Source organism: Callionymus lyra, chromosome 2 (assembly GCF_982586985.1).
Source record: "Callionymus lyra chromosome 2, fCalLyr1.hap1.1, whole genome shotgun sequence".
NCBI classification, from domain to species: Eukaryota; Metazoa; Chordata; class Actinopteri; order Syngnathiformes; family Callionymidae; genus Callionymus; species Callionymus lyra.
Window position 1 is genome coordinate 16,719,044 of NC_141819.1, and position 22,381 is coordinate 16,741,424.

General features: G+C 38.6%; 2 protein-coding genes across 4 annotated transcripts in view; one reads left to right on the forward strand and one right to left on the reverse strand.

The window, feature by feature from the left end:
* Positions 1-1,356: 1,356 nt before the first annotated feature.
* The window catches only part of spata6 (spermatogenesis associated 6), a 31,807-nt gene continuing 10,782 nt past the window's right edge, over positions 1,357-22,381 (forward strand). Inside the window, exons 1-11 of one of the 3 annotated variants that reach the window (XM_087783726.1) lie at positions 1,357-1,455; positions 2,075-2,212; positions 3,011-3,059; positions 3,184-3,225; positions 3,325-3,455; positions 4,231-4,305; positions 7,548-7,931; positions 11,148-11,229; positions 11,447-11,484; positions 11,600-11,745; positions 14,642-14,755. In XM_087783726.1, coding sequence (XP_087639852.1) covers positions 1,375-1,455; positions 2,075-2,212; positions 3,011-3,059; positions 3,184-3,225; positions 3,325-3,455; positions 4,231-4,305; positions 7,548-7,931; positions 11,148-11,229; positions 11,447-11,484; positions 11,600-11,745; positions 14,642-14,747 — 1,272 coding nt within the window. In that variant the 5' untranslated portion in view covers positions 1,357-1,374 and the 3' untranslated portion in view covers positions 14,748-14,755. Of the gene's footprint in view, positions 1,456-2,074; positions 2,213-3,010; positions 3,060-3,183; positions 3,226-3,324; positions 3,456-4,230; positions 4,306-7,547; positions 7,932-11,147; positions 11,230-11,446; positions 11,485-11,599; positions 11,746-14,641; positions 15,720-22,381 lie in introns of those variants that run through there. The other 2 variants (XM_087783725.1, XM_087783727.1) reach the window with 2 other exon arrangements.
* Positions 15,815-21,300, reverse strand: dnttip2 (deoxynucleotidyltransferase, terminal, interacting protein 2). The gene is made up of 7 exons (XM_087783724.1): positions 21,226-21,300; positions 18,651-20,887; positions 18,010-18,148; positions 17,724-17,819; positions 17,502-17,666; positions 16,362-16,471; positions 15,815-16,063 (listed from the first exon to the last, which is right to left on the reverse strand). Exons 1-7 carry the CDS (start codon positions 21,298-21,300, stop codon positions 15,961-15,963), a joined length of 2,925 nt encoding a protein of 974 aa, XP_087639850.1. The 3' UTR covers positions 15,815-15,960.

The following is a 22,381-nucleotide window of genomic DNA, read 5'->3' on the forward strand; positions in this document are numbered from 1 at the left end:
GTTCGGGTTTTGTGTGAATTTTCAAACATGAACCATCAAATGTTGACAGACTTTTGTCACATTAAGCCTTCAATGCTTTTCTTGATGTACAGTAAATAAACTTCAGGTTTGTGACTTTTAGGTTTTTTCTCTTTATTTTGGATTGTTAATAGTCGTCATGTGACGAAGTTATGGATAATGTGTCGCTTTCTCTTCTCTTTATGAAACTACCATCAGAAAAAAATAACTATATTCAAGTGTACCTTGAGTACACAAGTTTTTACATACTTTTAAATCCTTTACTAAAATAAGTTCATTCTATTGTACTATGTATATATATATTTTTTTATACTAAAATTGAGGTAGTGAACTTCAAGTTTACTTTTGACACACTATACTTTAAAACTAGTGTATACTTATACTTAAACTAAAGTATACTTCATGACATGCACGTATAGTAGTACACTACTTTGTTCTTTGGGGAACTATATTACTGTGGTGATCCAGAATATACTGTGCAAAGGATTATGGGAGTGGGTGAATGGGTGCCAAAAAACTTTTGGTGTTATTGTTGGGTACACACATTGGCTTGGAGGTGTTACTACCATTATAAATCCACATGTGTTTGATCATGTAGTGCTGGAGTTCAGGTATATATCATATAGTGTGTGTGTTAATTTGCATAACCAGTATGTACCTAAAGATACACACAAAACCAGAGAAAAAGTTAACTTGCCTTTTATCAATGAAGTTCTAGTCCATTTACTGATGGGGTTTAGTAATAGGAATGGGAAACATGACCATGGGCATGTTTGTCTTGCCTTTGATGCTAGATTCATCCATCATGAAAAAAATATGTCATATATGTACAGATTTACGGGTGACATATACGTATGGCCGGAGTGTATGCCCAAGAAAATCTATCTAGCTATACTATACTATACTATACTATACTATACTATACTATACTATACCATTCCATACCATACTATACTATATTATATAAGACTTGGAGTGTATACCTAGTACATTTGGTAGTATAGATATGATACATTAAAAGTGTACTTCTGTGAACCTAAAATGTTCCAATTTAGTCCAAAGAAAGTTACTATACTTTTAGTACTCTACAATTACATATACCTTATTATACTTACCTTGACACCACAACATTTCCTGGGAATAAAAGTTTCTGATACTTATACTTGTATACCTAAACTATACTTTTATACTTGTAAATGATTTGGATACGGTTATGTACCTGGGCGTTGACATATGTCACGTTGAGTGTTGACGTGAATGTGATCGTTCTGATGGGACTTGCGTCATCGACACACGTCACGTGACGTCACACCAATGTTGACGCTTCTATGACAACGTGCTCGTCAAGTTGAATGAATGGCAGCTCTGAGGAAAAGTTCCTTCTCCAAAGTTCGCAGGAAATCTTTAAAATGTTCGGTGTACGTGAGCGTCATTGCAGTAAGTGTGGCGGAGAAACAATAACCATTGTTGTATAGTTAGCTTTGCTAGCTTAGCTTTATTTTCACGTTTTTCTTTCTTAATAATAAAACATTTGATTCACATTTATATTTTGAATTATTTCATGACACTTTTCTTGACTTTACACCATAGATACCGTTGTCATAAATATTAAATAAGTGGACGTAGTCGTAAATGTGTATAATATGTAGCTTTTTGATTGCGTCATTTCCGGTGTCTTTTTTTCGTGATCTAGATTAAGTAACTCGATGTTTACTTTACAAAACTTTTTATTGCACTGCTTTTATATGGTGAACCTTCAAATATTAAACCTTCGTTTTATATTTTATATTTCTTCAGATAAGCCCTTTAAGTATTTCCATTGAATGATTCATGTACAGCAATTTAAAACTACTACAACAATTAAAAAGAAAAATAACTACTGGTATAGACAGACACTATTGTAATGTATCAATGAATAAATAGTAATATAAATAAAAATCTAAGATGTTGATCATTTTAACCTCCAATTCAGTATCATTTAAAGTGTCACGTCATGACAAAGTTATCTCCAGACTATAAACGTTGTTTAACTTGACACCCTTGTTTTTTTTTAAAGGTCTCTTGTCCCGGAGTCATCCTGTCTCAGAGGAGCTTCATCTTTTTAAAGGTTTGCATGTTTGGCCAGTATCAGATAACACCGTGCCAGCCACCAATCTTTCCTCTTCTCTTCAATGAAAACATGGTATTTGAGAAGGTGAGATTTAAACTATACAATGTTTTTGAACACCGTCTTTTAATGTCTTTGTAGTGCTCTTATCTTCACCAAATCAAACCTTGTATTATAGTAATATCCTGGCCAGGAGTCTTTTTTTCAGGTGCATGTTGATACATTTTTACTTCTGTGGTAAATAAGCAAAATTAATTGAAAAGTAGTGTATTTAAAAGTAATTGCTCTAAAATGAACTGCTTTTACAGTGACTTACAGCTGTTCAATGAATATCTTGCTTCGTTAAAATTAGAATAAATAAAGATAATATGATACTCTTCGAGTCAACTGGTTAGTTTACTTCCTCATTTTTTCAAAATGTAATGTTCTTTTCTCATTGCACGGTGCTATATAACTTAAGTGAACTATAGAATCAGTATGAAGTCTTAGAACTTTTCTGTGTCAAATTGTCTGAGAGATTATTATGGTGTAAAAAAAACATGCATTTTATAACGATTGACAAAGAATGTTGCTCTGAACTTTCGTTACCATTTCAAAATCCTGTTTGTTTTATTGCTATTGTGTCCTTTCATTCTTTCTTTTCGGGACTTTCTTGTGATACACTTTCATATAACAAAAAAAATCATCTACAGCTTTTATGACAGTTAAGTCCTTTAATAAAATGTGAAAACAAAATTCCCGGATATATTCGGTTTGTGTATTTTTAAAATATGAATATGTGTTTTAACAATTCGTATGTAGTTCTTTTTGCAATATACAGTGTCCAGTCTGCAAAAGGATATCATCTTGTAGCGTTGATGTGTTTGTGTGTGTATGAATTACCAGACGTTCAGCGGCGTCGTTGACCCTGCTGATGTAGCCGACCTCCTGGAAGGTAAACGGCCTCCTGAGATTTGCCTCCTCATCTCTTAGTCCCGAATCCTCTGCTGTGCAAGCTTATAGGCTATTAGCCGCGATACTGATCGTTTGCTCAAGCTGTATTTGCTCTCCTTCCTTAGCTGACACCACAACATTTGAGCTGATTCAGTTGGTGCCTCCAGGTATTTTTTTTCTCAAACATGCCATATGGCTGCATCAGGTCCATATTGAGTTCTCTTGTAATGTGGCAAAACAAAACTTGTGGCTTTGTGTGTTTACAGAATCCGAGGGTGAGATCATGGCGACCATGAAGGAAAACAGCAGACGGTTCCTGTATCCTGCTGCGAGACTGTTTTCTGGAGAAGGAGCATCGGAGAGAGACGTGGTGATGCGGGCGTCCGCCTCCTTCCCTGTAGGCTGTCACTCTCCTCATTCTCCCTCAGACGTCTCATTGCGGCGCGAGGCGCAGCTCATAACACATGCCATTCACCCCAGTAGTCGTACTTGATTGAGCAAATTCAAACAGCGCAGCGCCTGAAATTTGTCCTCGGGCTGGTTTGCGCAACATGTCGACATGTCAGGGCGACCCTGCCAGCGGAGCCGTACCCCGGCTTGATTGGCATCAACGTTGCATTTGTCATTCAAAGACTGGGGAAGATTGCAGCTCCCTCAAAAGTGTGTCGCTCTCTGTACATCACACACAGACCCACTTTACAATTCAAACGCCTCAGCCTCACTTCAGCGGCGCTCCTCGGGGATCTATTACCCATTTTCGCTACATGCAGAACTAAACTGAGAAGTTTGCTGCTTTTCATTAAGTACTCATGTTGTTGTTTTTATCTTTTTTTTTCATCTTCTGTTTCATCCTCCATCTCTCACTCTCACTAATGCTCTTTATAATGTTTCCTGTCTGAGCCTGCTGCGTTTCTTTTTTGTGTTTTTAAACACAATTCCCCTCACTGTTTAGTCTTTTCATACATAGCAATTTAGGAGCTCGTCTCCCAACGTTATTTAAACATCAGTGAAGCCGTTCTCTGTTCTGCAATTTGTTTCTCTCAAGGCAGTAGCTTAAATTGAAAATATGTGCTTGTAGATTGGTTGTTCCAAGCTGTGCCATTATCTCTTCTTTTGTCTCCATTTCCCCGTTAGTGCTGTTTGTTTGGTTCATATTGTCTCTCACTCTATAGGGAATCAGCCCGAAAGTGAAGTTCTCCACAACGTCGATCATCGAAGAGAGGGCTGGGTCACACGATTACTCACCTGTAAGTCTTGCATTTTCACACACAAAACTATCAACATTTTTTATTTGGCATTTTTACTTTTGCGTTATCTCTGGGTCAAAGTGACCCTGAGGCCGGAAAGCAAATAAAGTAAGGTAAGGTAGGGTAAGGTAATGTAAAACTTTATTTTAACTTTTTTCCAAGAGCCACAGAAATACAGCAATTTTTCATGAAAAATAAAAAATAAATCAAAATAAAATAAGAACAAGAACATAATGAGAAAGAACAAGATGAGACAATCTAAGTCTAAAGATAAAGATAAAGAACATAGATCAAAGAAAAATAACAAAGACAAAGGATACAAAGACTAACATAGAACAGAACATCCAGATACTTTCACTCCACTCCTGCCCCTGAACTCAGAATTGTACAATTTAATAGCCCGAGGAATGAATGAGTCCCTGAGTCTATTTGTTTTGCACCTGGGTAGGAGCATTCGTGCTTCATCTGCTTCTCTGCTCACTGATGACAGTGTTCAGAGGATGACTGTCATCATCCATGATGGACAGCAGTTTGTTCAATGATCTCCTCTCAGCAACTGTCACCAGTGAGTCCAGCCTCATTCCAACCACAGAGCCAGCCCTCCTGATCAACCTGTCAAACAAAATGTGTTTGTGGTATCCATTGGGTTGTCTCTGGATCAATGTGTACGACCTCCACCACTGCATATGTATTTATGGAAGCCAGGGAGGTCAGAGAAAACACAAGGGATACCACAAACACATTCGTTTTCCAGCCGTGGGGTCACCTTATCCCAGAGGTAACACAAGAGAGCCAATAACTAATCCTTTTTTTAATATCGGTTAATTTAAATTTTAAAATGATCTTCCTTGTTGCTGTTGTAAAATATATTAAAAGTTGAATTTAATTATTTCTACCGGTAATTATTTTTTAAATATTTATTGTCTCTAGTTAGTAACTATGTCAAGCTTCAATCGTAGTACGCCTTTAAATTGTAATAAAGTTGTTTAATTGAGTGTCTTCAATATACACCGTGAACAAACGATAGTCAGGTCTATCAGTTCATCAGTGGCTCGCTGTGATATTGCCAATCATCATACTTGGTTGTATCCACCATACGTGGCTGCCTTCTATTGTTGCCATGACTACTGCATCTACCTATCTATACAGGCAGCGATTCAAGGGTATTTGTTCAGTCCTTGTGAATGTAATTAGGGGGAAGCAGATCTGGGATGTAGATAGTGAACCACTGCTGACATCTACCAGCATATTTGCACACAAATTCCTCTGAAGTCAAATAGTGTGAGGGTCACCTGCGAGTCTTCCAATTTGTACAGAGGACAGAAGCTTCCCTCAGTCACATGACATCGTACTTTTTAACGCTGTGTGTCAACAATATAATGAAGTGTTTTGGCTGAATTTCATACATTACATCAGGGATCTGCACTGAGTAACAATCTGGGGGTTAGTTAACATATATTATATTATATTATATTATATTATATTATATTATAAATTATAGTATATATGTATGTATATATATATATATATATATATATATATATATATTAGATTATAATATATATATATATATATATAAAAAACTACATCATCCTCTGAACACTGTCATCAGTGAGCAGAGAAGCAGATGAAGCACGAATGCTCCTACCCAGGTGCAAAACCAATAGACTCAGGGACTTATTCATTCCTCGGGCTATTAAATTGTACAATTCTGAGTTCGGGGGCAGGAGTGGAGTGAAAGTATCTGGATGTTCTGTTCTATGTTAGTCTTTGTATGCTTTGTCTTTGTTATTTTTCTTTTATCTATGTTATTTGTCTTTAGACTTAGATTGTATCATCTTGTTCTTTCTCTTTATGTTCTTGTTTTTATTTTTATTTTTATTTATTTTTTATGGAAAATTGCTGTATTTTCTGTGGCTATTGGGAAAAAAACAAAATCAATAAAGTTTTACCTTACCTTACCTTATCAAATAATACAATGTATATTATTATTATTTTTATATATATATATATATATATATATATATATATATATATATATAATATATCAAGTAATAATTAACATGAATAATGCATATATATATATATTTTTTATTATTATCTATATATGTACAGTATATATGAACCATTTATTTATAACTTAATTTTGTTTCTATATTAAATTATTACAAATAAAATTAAGAACAATATTTATTATTGCTATTTCCTTTGATATGAGATAAATATCAAAAGGAGGAAATACAAAAACATGTATTTTAATATATTAAAAAAGTGTTTTGAATAATTAAATTAAACTATTTAAATGTTAATGTAGACTAAATAAAAATATGGACAGATTTGTCTACATAAAGATAAATTAAAATTGCGAACGGTGATTAAAAAAGGTTGAAAAAGATCAAATAATGTAACGTTTTGAATCCTAAAAATCAGCTAAAAACTTTAAATATTAGAAACATATGAGTTTCAGAACACAAACCTATGTAACATGTTTATATAATTATCTTGACTCTGACCACTTGAGAGTTTAACTTTGAGTGTGTTTTCATTCTAATAAACTTAAGCTAAACACTTAGTCGCCCCCAAAAAAGTGACACATTCATAAAAAAAGTGAATGAAGTCATGGGTAAAGTAAGCTGGGTCGGACGCACTTACCGTAATTCCATTAAATCCCAGCGTCCTCAAATGGCAACCTGAAGGAGGATTTATTCTTCGTTTGGTTTCTTTTAAAAATACTTTTAATGCGGCGTGATTCCCTAATTAGCATTTAGATTATCCTGGTTTTACAGCCTCATAATGCACCTTTATGATATTAAACTGGAGATGGCCAACAAATGCAATTAACATTTTATTTTAACTTATTTATCCCCGGTTGGCATTACCCACAGGAAGTTGGATATTGCGGCGAAGAATGATGTTAGTGGCCATTAGAGTTATTGGAGTAATTCTGCAGAGGTTGCTTCTGCAGCGCCGCAGACAGCCCGAACCGTAGTTGTTGTAACACTTAAGCTGAATGATTTAGCTAATGGTTTTATGGTTTCGTCAAGGGAGAACAAATCTGTGCCCAGAGAGAGAGCGAGCAGATGCCATTGAAGCGAAAATGGCTGATGCTTGTGTAACAGAATAGCATCGAGGTCTGCAGAGAAATCTAAACTGCTGGAAGAAATGCAGACCAGTGAGGATTGTCTGGCTGACTGAAATAACAAATACATGTTTTTTTTTCTCTGATGTTTTCTCACAAACAGACCGGTGTGTATTCCCCGGCGCCGAGCCGGTCCAAACGTGGTTCTAAAATAACGCGGTCACAGAGAAGTGTATCATCCAGAACAGCGGAATGGAACGCTGCACCCGAGGAGACTTCTGAGGCTGCTTTAAGTCGCCGCGTGTCGAGCTCTTCGTCCTCGCCTGCCGCACACACAAACAAGCCGGGGAAGAAAGACGGAGCTCCTCAGGTTCCTGTTGAGTTTGGCTTCCAGCTGCCCACCTTCGCCTCTCTGAGCAGAACCTCGTCCCCTCACTGCCATCGCAGGACGTGCCAGCTGTCGGAGGATAGCGGGCAGAAGACGAGCCACGTCCAGTCCGGGCCACAAAACCTCGGGAGGAAAACGCAGATCCGGCCGACATCATCGGTTTGTTTTTATACCAAAATCTTTGCATTCCATTGCATGTACCTGAGGAACAGGTGCCATGATCATAAACACTCTAGTTGTAAAATAAATACATGCAAATGTTGTCATACATAAAACAATTTTGATTAAAACGTGGTTAATATATGTTAAACAGGACCTTTTTGTAACGCAGACCAGTTTAATGTCACGATCGTTTTCGCGGAATAACTTTCGTTAAATAAACTGGTAAAATAAAACTGCATGACCTGCAAATACCAAATGTTAAGTCTATAACACTGAATCAACAGGAGCCCTGAGCTGGTTTCTTTGAGACTAAAAGTTCCTATATTGAGTCTGTGTTTCACTCAATTTCACTTGTTATATTAGTAAAGTTCACTGAACTGGTAATATGACTTTGGAGAAAATCCTCACTTTTAAAATATAAAACACCTTTCATACGAAGTTTTTAAAACTGCAAAATATAAAAAATATAAAATTAACTTTCTGTTCAAAAAGTGTGTTTTCACATTAAATAAGTGCAGATTTAAAGAGCATTTATATCACTAATTTTAACCTGATTGTTCTCTAAACCTTTTATCTCTGAAGACCAGAAAAAATACATTCAATCATTTTTGTAGAGATGTAAGAAACTAGACAATTGTTAACCCTTGTGTTGTCTCTAGGTCAAGGTGACCCAAAGGCCCCAAAACAAATGTGTTTGTGGTATCCCTTGTGTTATGTCTGCGTCAAGGTGACCTGGTTGACCCAAAACAAATGTGTTTGTGGTATACGTTGTGTTGTATCTGGGTCAAAGTGACCCAAAGGCCCCAAAACAGATCTGTTTGTGGTATCCCTTGTGTTGTCTCTTGGTCAAGGTGACCCAAAGGCCCAAAACAAATGGGTTTGAGGTATCCCTGGTGTTGTCTCTGGGTTTTGAGCTTTCAAAAATTGCATCCAAGTTCAGTAACTTGGATGCAGTTTTTTATCCATTGTTTGTCTGAAGCTTAGTCCAAGCTACCCAGGGCTGAAGGAGTCATTGCCATGCAAAACTCCAATCAATAGTTTTTCAATGGTGAAAAAGACATATTCTGGTAGTAAAAGTGATTCATGCACTAAAAGAACGTCATCTTGTCAGAATCAGTGTGACTTCAGAGCTTCTCATTACTGAAGTAGTCGGGGATGGTGGTGTGTTCGCACCGACACACTCAACTCCGGCTAAGCAGACGAAGAAGGATGAAATTAATGGGCTTTACAACTGATGAGGTTCACGACTTCTGAATTTTAACTTAATCTGGTGGGCAGATTAAATGAAGGGATTAATACGAAAGTAGTGATAATCTTTTTTCTTACCTGAGCTGTTAATGGATTTTGACATCAGTGGGAAAAAAAACGTGTTCATGCGATTCTGCACTTTCTGCTTCCTTTCCCAGATGTCAAGATGAGGCATTACTTTCATTTCACATCACCTGGAAATTAGACATTTTGTTGTGTGGATTCTACTTATTTAATGGAGGTTTTTTTGTTGGATGCTTCATCCTTTTTATCCCTTGTGTTGTCTTGGGTAAAAGTGAACGACCTTCACCACTGCCTATGTAGTTATGGAAGCCAGGGAGGTCGTTCACCTTGACCAAGAGAAAAGGAATATGACAAGCACATTTGTTTTCGGGTTTCAGGTCACCTTGACCCAGAGATAACAGAATGTGTTTTAACGTATTAAATGGTAACATTTTGACATTATTAGTTTATTTTCCTATTCTTTGTAATGATAGTTGAATTTTCAACAGTCATCATGCAGAAGAACTCTAGCAATTATATCAACGATGTGCTTCACTACTCTGTCTGTTTGTATCATCTGACCACCAAACTGTTTTACAGTAGTTGGTCAGAGACTGTGTTTTTATATTACTAAGTTTCAATTAATAAGTAAAACTAAGGTTTTTGAATCACCAGGAAGCTGAAACAAGAAACTGAAACAAACCTTTATCGTGTTTTGTAAATTTATCCACATGCTGTATTTGGCAATGACGCAACAACATAGGTTGGCCAGACAAAATATATTTAACCCTTGTGTTATCTCTGAGTCAAGGTGACCCAAGTGACCAGGGTTAACTCAAAATGTGAACGACCTCTGTGGCTTTCATAAATACATATGCAGTGGTTCACCTTGACCCGACAACACAAGGGATACCACAAACATATTTGTTTTCGGGCCTTGGGGTCACCATAACCCTGAGATTACACAAGGGTTAATGTTTATTACCTTCTTCTGGTAAAGTCTCTACAATTTTACAACAAAAAAAAAGTAACTTTCCGATTAAAACACAATTAGAAGCAAAAAAAGCAATTTTATTACAAATAGTGAATAAAAAACATGCCAAAATGTTCCTGCTTTATACATTGGATGAACAACACTGACGCATTGAACCCCCTCCCTCCGTTTCCCCTTCGTTCCAATCTGCACTCCTTCTTCATTTACATCAAATACAATCCTGATGTTTGATTTCCAAAACCCACGAGCGCACCGTTGTTCAAATTCCTAATTAGAGTTCGCATTTGTTACTTTGTCATGCTCATAAATGGAATTTGCTAAAACACATCAGCCATTGCTCCTGTTTTCCTGGGGGGGATCTTCTGTCGACAATTAACCCTCCTAATTAAGAGTCAAGCTGCAATTAACAAATAGATACCTCATGAAGTCACCAAGTCCCGTGGTGAATTAGTTTCCTGTGCATGTTCAAGAGACTGCACTCGACACATTCTTCTAAAGCCTTTTTAATGACCACCATTTTTTTTATCAGATCAAATTGGAATTTTTTAGCACTATAAGAGTTGTTGATTGTTTAGGTACATTTCATTTTTTATTTTAAATACTATTGTGTTCAAGAATATGAGGGTCATGTCTAATGGAAGGAAATTTGATCGTTCATCTTAAAAGGTTTACAAAGTAGGAAGTGAAATCTAGGAGGTCTAAATGTTATTGATAAATATCTTTCTTTTAAGGAAGAATTAGGCTTGGATGTGAAAAGTGAGACGAGGAAATTACAAATGTGGCATTAATTTTTTTTTTAAATAAAAATCCTATCCGGCCATCATGTCTTTTCTCTGAAGCCAATTCAATAATGTCATGTTTATTATAAGGAACTTTGAGATAGTCACTCTTGTCTGTTTCTTAATCTGCTGGTAACCAGAGCTGCTGTGATCAAACTCAGGTTAAGATAATGGTTTTGTTTTGTTCAGGCGTCGGGTGGTCGCAGCAGGACGTCTCATTCATCTCCAAAACCGCATCATCGTAGCGTCAATGTCTCGTCTGATCACAAAGGTAGTTGTCATGCTTATCAATCCTCGATCACAGCAAGAGTTTATTGTTAATCAAGATTTATAAACTACCTTAAGAAACTACCTCTGGAAAGATGCTCTGCTGTTTACATAACACAAATAAAAAGATGATTCAAGCGTTTGTACAACATGTTTTTCAAGTAAGTGAGTAAGAATAAGAGAAATATCTCCTCTTTATTCTGCTTCTGTTGTCATTGCAGGGTCACGCGATAATGTCTACAGGTTTTACTGCAACAGAGTAAGTAAAAGTATTTATTTCAAACGCGTAGGATCAGATTCTGCAGGAAGTATAAGTTGTGTTCTTACATCCTGTACGATTAAATAAAAAAGTTTTTCCTTCTGAACTCAACCAGGGTCCTGCTGCTGCGAAGCCTCCGTTGTCTCCTGAGAAAAGAGGCAGAAGTAAAAGCCCAATAAGGAGGACGAGCTCAACTCAACCGACCATCTCTGCTCCAGTATCTCCAAACATATCGAATCACAGTCTCTCCCTCAGCGAGAGGTAAGAAGAAAAACCTTGGACACAACCCACAGAAGTGGAGGGTATTTTGTTGTTTGTATAGCTTCATTATTTTTCAAGTAAAATAGATTAATTTAAAAAGGCTTAAAACGTCTTTAAAATATCTATTCATTAAGTGAAATGATGTTTGATCCGTGAGAAAATCCTAAAATATAAAGTTATCTCTAAAATCCATCAAGAAAATCTAAGTAATGAATAGAAATAAGTACTAGTTTAACAGGTTCAACTACGAAATGACGAACAAGATGAAATGTACGGTAAATCGGCAAAATGGAACACAAAACCAATTTTTAAGGGAAAAAGGTAAATTCAAATGTATATATATTTACCAAAAGCAATCTAAGCAGAAGTTCATCCAAATTATTTCCTGATATCAGCTCTTCAATTCTAATGAACTCGGAAGACGAAAAGTAATTTACTTCTTCAAATCCCAGAATCTGCAAACTTCTATTTTTGACTAAATTGTTAATAAATAATTCTATTAATTATTGCTAATCATTGATATTGCTACCACGCCATGTATTTTAAAAATCAAAACAAGTTTTATTGTCATACATGTATATCATAGTCCTATATAAATGACAAATATATTCAGTGGAAAACATGGTGTTTTCTCTGTGATAACGTTCAAGTCTTAAATCTTCGTGTTAATCAAAGCGTGAAAAATAAAGTGATCGATGAGGACGTCGTCCGTTAGACAAAACAACATCACATACAACCTTGTCTGGACTCCTGGGATGAGTGACTGCCCGTCATCGACCGCCCTCTTCTTCTTCTTGCATGTAAACTACATTTGGAGGCTGAAAACATCTTGTCTCGGATCTGATCGTTTCGTTTTATTCGCCCTTCCAGGGGAGAGAAAGTTAAATCCTTTGTTTTCCTGTTACCGTATAGAAGTTTGCAGGATTGAAAGGATCATATTTTTGTATCTAGGTTTTTAGACGTGTTCCTGAGCCAGGGCGTTTTGCATGTTTGCTCTGAACACGACGGACAAACCTGACCGGTTTCCTTTCCACCTCAGATATTCTAGAAACTGATGCCATGTCATGTTTGTTCATTACGACAAGAGTAGGCAGAGAGAAAAGAAAAACAAAGAGGAAAACGTTATTGATTTGCGTTCCGGCTTCAGTCTGATGCATTTGACCCGATACACACTTTAATACATTCAGAGAGACCTGGCCATCGATCACCGCAGCTGTGAGCTCCGCACACCGACGGGACAGATGTTCCGTTTTGTTTGTTTTCGCTTCTGCCCCCTTTTTTTTTTCTTCCTTCCCCCCTTCCGCTCGCTCCGTAAGTAAACATGAAAATCGATAGACAATCTTAAACTGTAAAGCAAATAGTGGGAATGAATGATACTTTCCTCTCAAATGAAAACGGGGCAGAGGGATTAGAGCGGCAGATTCCCCCCGACAGCGAGAGGGCCACGGCTCGCCTCCAAATCTATGATCTCTAAAGAAAATGACAGATGCCAGCAATGATGTTTCCCCCCCTAAGCTCAGGAATCCGAGTCTCTTCATGTCTGGGACGATTTGTCCTTGATGACTCTTTGTGTTTATCTGATTACAGATGAAAAGTTTCCATTTATAAACTGCTGCTCAGCCCAGTCGCTCCGTCAGTCAGCACCTTCACTTCCAGCAAATAGACGTGGATGAAAGGAAACATCGACGTTTATTACGGCGCACTTCCTTTACTGATGTGTGTCTGTGAGCCGCGGCTGGACGACACAAACACACACACATTCATCATCAGCTTTTTCTTGTGGACAGAGAATAAGGCTAGATCAGTTTATTGGTTCAAAGAGTCAAATATAACTGTCAGAAAAAGAAAATAGTTGAAATAGATCGTGTCTAATAATAGGTTCACAATATCAGTGAGAAACTCTTACTCGTATTGTGGTTTACACCCAATATAGTGACCTACGTTTAAAGATCATTCTTCATATAACACTGCTGCATTGTGGGAACATATGCTTTCCAATTGTGTCAAGAATCAACGTTCCGTTGATAACCCTAGAACTGTCAGATGATTGACAACCGACAGCATCTGTCGCTGTCGCAACAAGTTGTTTGATCATTTTCTCAACAAACTGATCAATCCTTCAAAAATGATCCTGGATCCAGATGGTACATTCTGTTGAAATCTGTTTATGATATTTCCTGAATGATAGAAAGCAAAAGAAATGGTGAATATATTTTACAAAAATAAAAAAGACGTAGGAATAAATGTAATTATACAATTGAATAAACCGAAATGCCAAGTCTTTTTTTATAGATGTATGACAGTGAAACATAGAAGACTCGTACCATAATTCCTGAAATGTAAACAACAGTAATACGATAACATATAATCAAATACGGCTTCAAAATTATATATAGAATTGTGTGGAAATCATAATAGAAATGATTGACTATAATATGTAGACATTCTATTAAGTTGGGCCATAAAAAATGGAAAACAAAAAACTTGTTTACTAAACAAATGAATGTTAAAATGTAAAATAAGTTGTACAAAAACTTCAGATACAAAAAGCCACTTTAACAGTGAGACGCCATATGAGTGAGTTAGGACGCTCTCTTGTCATAGATGATGTTATAGCACAGACTAGTGGACATAATCTGAACTTCTTTTTTAATTTTGATGTGTTGCAGTATTAACTATGTTTGCGCTTCCTTGGAAGTGTTTCTTACGCTAAGTAATTTTTTCATGAAAGACAAAATATACCCGGTAACTCCTTGGTGTTAAATAATGACCGTCACGTTCCTTTATCTGTTTTCTTTTATTTATTCAACATCCACATTCAAAGGTCATCCGTCAATCATCTGCTCAATCAATGTTAAAGTGCTGCCACAGCAGTCATGTCGTTTCTGTGTGACAGGTTCAGGACTCGTCCTTCGTACTGGGAGCAGATTCACAGTCGAGTCCAGAGGATTCTTCAGACGCACAGGACCTCGCTCCAGCATCTGAGGAGACTTGACCAATGACTGAAGAGGTTAGATCCAGGAAACTTCAATCGGGTTACTTCATTGTTTAATAGCCAAATCACAGTCCATTGAAACTGATAAGATGAAAGATGTTCAACCTGCCTTTCCATCAGTTTGATGAAGAAAAAAAGAACAAGTAGAATGAGAGAAACACAAAGAAAGACACAGTTAAGCATGTTTCAAACCGAGGGCATCAGTTCACTGCGAGTCAAGCTAACTTTCCTCCCAGCATCAGCTGTTCTCAGATGAAGAATCTGAACGTAGATGTCTTAATTTTCTCCAAAGCTGTGTGAAATTGGCTCCGGATTAAAGAAGCTCTGTTCACGTGGGGGAGATGTGCTGGATGTAAGCTGGGCTCAGCTCTGCTCCTCAGGATGGAGACGTTAGAGGAGCACGGAGCTGCTACAGCAGATTTAGGAGAGAGTGGACCAACAAATGGAAATCCTCTCTGAAAGAGCTGCGGTCACAAAGAGAGAACATCCCAAATAGTCATTAGACCAGTTAGCTGCTTTATTTTGCTCTCACAGCTGAGAGATCCGGACAATCGCCAGGCGGTGTTTTTAGGTAATCCCAGGTTAATGAAGCCGTAGTCAGACCACGCTTTTCAAACACTCTGCTGAATTGAGATTTTTCTTATAATGAAGCATTTTTGCTTCTTAAACCCAACTATTTTTTTTATTTTTCAGAGTGGTCATAGAATTTATTTAAAATAAAAATACATATTTTAATCATTATCTTCACTACAGTCACACTTTCAGATCTTTTAAATTGAACAAGATTTTAAAAATATATATATAGTATTCATATATAATCTGAGGTCACACATACATGTGCATAGAGTCAATGAAGCTGTATTATCTCTTAAAGAATCGTGTTTTGATCTAAATATAAAGTTCTTAACTTGAACCTTGACGCAAAGCTACAATGGAACAAATGTCAAAGACAAGTTTGTCTTTCCATAACTTCACGTAACAATTTTCTTACAATTGAGATTTTTTTTTTGCAAGAAACAAAAGGTTAAATGAGATTAAATTCATGTTTAAAAGGACACAAACCAAACCAGCATCTGTAGTGAATATTTTAATGACCACAATTGTTTTTCTTGTCAATACAGATGACAAACTGCACAGCAGAGTCCACTTGATTTGAAAATAAAAGTTGAGGGACTGTTCACAATAAAAAAAAAACTCTTCCAAGTCCATCAAAAATCTTTTTAAATGTGCTTCCTCTGGAATTTGTTTTTCTTCTTGCGTCTCTTCCCGGCTGCTTCTGCTGCTTTCTCCGTCACAATCTGCTGGTATCTCTTTTTGTTTGCACTGGAAAAAAAACAAAGTGATGGAAAGATTATATTCCGAATACATTTAAATATCCTTCAAGTTGATGTCACTGAAGCAGCACATTATTTTGTGGGATTGAAAAATGAGAAAACTGCTTTATTCCATCTGTGTGTCTTCAGAGATGGAGCAGGAAAGACAGAAAATGAGTTTTCATATTTAAGAATAAATCATTTCAAGGTGTGATTTGAGAGAGGAACCTTTCACTTTGTAGAATATAGTTTAATTCCCTAGTAAAGCATCAACATTACCAACAGACTAATGAAACTAATGTACTCACTGTCTGAACTCGGCGTCGACCAGCAGCTCCTCCACCATCGTCCTCTTGCGCTGCTTCTTGGGAACGTGCGAGTGGAAAAAGTCGGCTGCACTGCCCACCACAGTCCCGATCTGCAGCACAGTTTACATCAGGTTAGCATTGTAACATCTCTTCAACAAGAAGGTTCAAATCAAAAGGAGAAAAACATCTCTTCTATCCGACCACCATAACTACACTGACATGTTCATGAGAAGCACACGTCGGACTTGTACGAGTTATCACATCCCAGACATTAACTCAAAGCCAGTCTGTCCAAGGTCTGACCAGATACATAAACCTAAATTTGCTCTTGAGCTTCTCTCCTAAAATAAACTTTTGGATCACTCAGTTTTTTTAACACCACATTTGACAAGCTCGTGTCAGTCACATGGAAATATAACAGTTGAGAAACTATCTGACAAAAGATTGGGATTATTTTCAGAGTAATCCGTTACTTTTTAGAGTTCGAGACAAAAATGTCCATATGACTGTTGAACCAGAGCTCACTTCTGTTCCTCAGACACCAAAAAAACATCAAATACCTTTATACTGTCTGTAAACTCACTTTAGAATCGAATGACACGACAAATTGTTTAAAAAAAAGAAACTAAAGAAGTCTATATTTTTAAGCTTGTTTATAGTTCTTGGTTTCTCAGGATAAATCTTGCAGAGAAGCCAGTGTCTCGGGTTTATGAAATAGATTTACACTGTGAGCTTACACTAAAAAAAACAGCTTAAAATATAGCCTTGTTCAAATATTCAGAACAATTTCTCTTCTAGAAGCTTCAATACAAGATGACCAGTATAGAAGTATTTGGATTTTTTTAAGTGTTTTTGGACGAAGAAAACCTCTGTTCACGACTCATATGGACATACATTTCTGTCTATAACTCAAAAAAGACACGCATTACTCCTGTTCTTATTCAACCCGAGGGTGAGAAAATGAGTAGGATTTTAATTTTGAGAGATTAATTTCAGTTTCTGTAAGACAACTGTCACTGAAGCCTTCATGCTAAGTTATCCTCCGATATAAAAGCCAAGGTTTAGTTTTCTTCCATACAAAACAAAAATCAAGTCTGTCCTTGTTCTTTACATTGTTAACTCCGACACTTCTAATCTCACCTGGAAGTATTTTGGAAGTCCGTCCCTGTCGTTCTTCTTGTAGAACCTCTTTGGGTCCAGGGAGCCTCGAATCTTGAGCAGATTCAGATCGTCCTTCAGCTCTTTGGTCAGTTCAGGCGCCTTCATGTTGAACCAGCCGTCTCCCGTGGTCTTCTCTCGCTCCGCCTGAACATAGACCACTCGTGATTACTCTGGATTTAAACCAGGAATAACTTCTCTTACTTTGTTTTTTAACTTCTGCTTGTTTTTGCTCTCCTTGTACGGAGGCAGAACATCCTTCTTCTCGAAGTCTGCGCCCATCACACTCTTCTTCATCACCTGTTGCAAACAAAAGGCGTCAAAAACTTTCGCTGCTGGATAAAAAAGCAAAATCGATAGCGAGAGAAACTGTGATTAACAACCCGGGCTGATATTGGACCGGGTCTTTAGTGCATAACTACGATCGTCATTATTCTTCCCGCATCAGGGGAACCACCTTCTGTGAGAAGAAAATCAATCACTTATTCACCTCGTCGTGGCTCTTCTTTTCCTTTAGCTTCTGCCAGGAACTGGAGGCAGGTTTTGATTTGCCGCCATCAAAATTGATGTACAAACCCCCGAGATCCTTCACTCTGATGCCCGGGTCAATACGGCTGGACAACTCTTTCCTGAAACAAATAATAGAACAATCATCAGCACGAGCCGCTGCGCCTCATCTCTCACACACTTCTAATCAAATATAATAAAAGTTGTGTGTCTGGAGAGTTTCTCTGCCATTACAATGAGGAAATCCATCACAGGGTTTATCAAACTTTTGCACCAAGTTTAAAGCTGCAGTGAAATCTATATCCAGTCGTTTTAGTGAACTTTACTGGGTAAGAAGATTGTTGGTAAATAAAAAGAGTTTCATGTGATTACAAACAATGATTGGGTGTCTGCAGCTGCAGCTCATCCCAGCTACACAGGGTGGAAGACGGGAGACAACCCTGTTCAAATCTTTAAAAAGTAGCTACAATATTCATCAAAAAATTAAAAAAGAGAATAATTTCTGTAATATGTAAAGTAAAGCAAAAGACAACCACATGAATAAATACATACAAAAACTTTGGATCAACTGGTAAATTAAGAGATTTTTTTAAATGTGCTTCAACTTTGTCCCAAAATACTTACACATGAGGATCTCTACTTGCAAACAGGAATCGTGCATCATCATCATCGTCGTCGTCGTCGTCTTCATCATCCTCATCCTCATCATCCACCTCCATGATCTTGTCCTCACCGTCCTCTCCTCTCCCGACAGACTCTTCTTCATCAGGCCTCCCCTTGTAGTAGTCGTCATCCGCCTCGACCCCGGGCCGAGTGTCGATCATGAAGAGTCCGTCTACACATTCTGCTGCCGTCTTGGACTTGTTGGAGGTCCGTTCCTCCGCCTCTTCATCCGCATCTTCCTCCTCCGAGTAGTCATCGTCACTGCTGTCCAGAAGGCTGACCCTTTTGGTTTTCTGGACTATGATGTCGCTCTGCTGCTGGTCAGTGTCCGAGTCCAAGATGATCTTCTTTTGGTCGTTGACGGAGTCCAAGTCCATAATGACTTGTTCTTGTTCAATTTTTGAGTCCAGAACAACTTCCTTTTCGTCAGTGTCCGAGTCAAGGACGACTGTTTCCTGTTCAGATTTCGAGTCCTCATCGACTTTTTCTTGTTCAGCATCAGACTCAAGAACAACTTGCTGCTCTTCGGTGTCAGAGTCCAAGTTCAGAATGAATTGTTCCTGTTCAGTTTTTGAGTCCAAAATGACTGTTTCCTGTTCAATTTTCGAGTCCTCATCAACTTTTTCTTGTTCAGTATCAGACTCAAGAACAACTTGCTGCTCTTCGGTGTCAGAGTCCAGAACAACTGGTTCCTGTTCATTTTTCAAGTCCAGATCGACTTTTTCTTGCTCAGTATTCGAGTCTAGAACGACTTCCTGCTCGTCGGTGTCCGAGTCCAACTCCAGAACGACTTGTTCCTGTTCAGTGTTCCAGTCCACGACGACCTGCTGCGCCTGACTTGACCTCACCGAGATGGACTGACTAGTCTTGGTTTCAGAACCACCTTCTACAGACTCGACGGGTTCCTCAGCAGCTTCCATGAGCTCTTCATCCTTCTCAGCATCATCTTCACACACGGTCACTGCAGCAGGTCCGCAAGGCTCACATGGTTCTTGTGGAGTCGTTTCTTGCACCTCCTCCATTGCTGAGACACTCTCCTCTTCAACTGACAGCGCCTCCTGCTGGCCTGCTGAAGTTACTGCCACCTCCTCCTCAGTCTCTGGAGTCAACTCATTTTCCTCGTCTGGACCTACATCTTTGAGTCCCTCTCCAGCTGAAGCCTCCTCCAGCATGGGGACGTCTTGCTCCTCGGGTGTTTTGCCGTCATCTTCCTCCACCAGAGTGCAGTCAGCATCGTCCGAGACGACGGTTCTTTCAAACACAGAGTCATCGAGGATGCCGTCAGCAGCATTCATCTTCAAAACCACTGTACATTTCTTCACAGACACTCCCTGGCTGCTGCGACCCGAGCCAGTCCTGCTGCTGCTGGGAGTCCTCCGGCCCCGGGTGGATAAGGGGCTGGCCGGCGAAGAGTGTATGTCGGTCAAATCGGAGTCCGAGTCTGTATTTTTTGGACCGCGGCGTCTCCCTCGCCTCACATTATCAATGCTGAAGTTGGTTCCAGACTCGAAGCCATCCGAGTCAGCTTCTCGTTTAGCCGCACGAGTCCTAAGACCGCGAGGGGAGGCCGTGCGGTCTGGGGTCTCGTCGACATGATCAGAGGCAATCTGGTCTCTTCTGGTCCTGGTGGATCTTCGGACTGAAGCCGTTGGCCCTGAAGCAAAAGACGAGCAGCTCTCGGCATCCGATGCTTCAACATCCTCTGGCTGAAGTTTGGTGGATTTTCTGGTGGATTTTCTCAAACTTTTCGGGACTTTCGCAGATACTGGCTCCGTGTCCTCCTTCTCCGACGTGTCGGGTATTTCCGGGGCTTTTCTCCGACTGGACCTGGTGCTGCGGCCCGATCGTGTCGCGGACACGACCGAAGTAGACGACTCCGCCTCCGAGGTCTCGCCTCTGTCCCGGTCCACCGTGCGCAGCAGCGCTCGCCTCCTGGTGCTGCGGGTCAGCAGCGGCTCGGGATTGGACACCACGGAACAGCAGGACTCCAGGTCCGACTCGTCGGCCTCATGGGTGGAGCCGGTGGGAGTACAGAGGTGGTCTGGACTGTGGAGTCTTAAAGACAGAGTGCATCTTTTGAGTCTGGGCTGTGGTGATGAAGTCTTTTCTGGACGACTGCCTTCCTGTTCCGAGTCGTTCCTGGTGGGACTCTCTACTCTTACTGCCGCCCTTCTTCTTGCACTTCGCAATGGAGTAACCTGTGAGCAGATGTCAAACACAGAGCCTCCATTAATCTACATTTAAAGAAGAATACAATGATTAAAACGTGGACTCTGTCTCACTTATACGTTAAAACTTAGCCATGGTCAGATTTGTTTTTTAACAAACTGCTGTAATATGTATTTTATTTCAAAGATCTTAAGGCATTTAATGATTTCGTTCTGGGCCCACGTTGCGAGGTTCAACTATGACCTGTGTGTGCAGGCAAACACGTGACTCCACGCTGGCTTAAAAACACCTAACTCGGGTTATTTTCACACGAAAAATCGATAGAAAAATGAAATTTAATGTTTTTCTTCAGAATAGTCTTACTCACCTGAACATCGGAGGACTCGTCGCTTTTATTGACACTCGGAGTACTCACGCTGACTCCTCGCCTGGTGGCCACCATCTTGGATGTACGCCGGATCTACTTCCGGGAGGAAGTCATGCTTTAGCCAATCAGAGCATTGGGTTGTTTGACGTGTTCGTGACGACACGCTACGTTCAAGAGCCAACTTTTAAAACGCCAGAAGTCGTCAATAAGGTTTATATAATTTCGGATTATTAATGATAAAGTACGTATATAATGAAGTGTTATATTTAAACCAGATAAAACCTGCGTTGATCCGACAATATTTAGATAGAGTGGAAAAAGTTCAGTTTTTTTTCTAAAGGAATATAATCAATGTAAACATCGCATTCAATAAATTATAAGTATAATAATACAATTTTAATATTTGAACAAATAAATTCACTAAAAATGTGGTATTTTTCTTCCATTCAGTTGTATTTAAAGTATTTGACACTTAAAATAACGAAGTAATCTCAAGACACATTAAAGTTTAAGTAAGACTATATTGAATAAAAGAAAAACACATTCCAGCAACTCAACAATAAATGAATCACAATGCGATTGAAAAAAATATCCTGGTTCAATATTCTTTTTTATTTTTTTTAAAATCTGTATCAAAGATCTGAAGACCATTGATGTAGAAGGTCATAGTAAGTAAGTAAGTAATATTTATTTATATAGCGCTTTTCTAGACCAGGGTCACAAAGCGCTTAAACAATCAAAACAATACTCAAAAAAGTACATACTTTAAAGAAAAGGATAATACTGAGAACAACACAGGAGTTCGAGAAATTCAAGGAAAAGCCTGAACAAATAGAAACGTCTTAAGATGTTTCTTAAAGGAGTCAGTAGATCCATCAAGCGCAAAGAGAGAGGAAGATCTTCCAAAGCTTAGGAGCAACAGCCTGAAAAGATTTCTCTCCTCTGGTCCTGAGCCGTGTGCGTGGAACCATAAGTAGATTCTGATCCACAGACCTCAGAGCCCGAGCTGGGGTGTAAGGCTGGATCAGATCAGTGATGTAAGGAGGAGCCTGACCATGAATAGATCTGAAAGTAAGAACCAGAATTTTAAAGTTGATCCTGAAAGAAACTGGAAGCCAGTGAAGAGTTTTAAGGGTCGGAGAAATGTGAGTTCTTC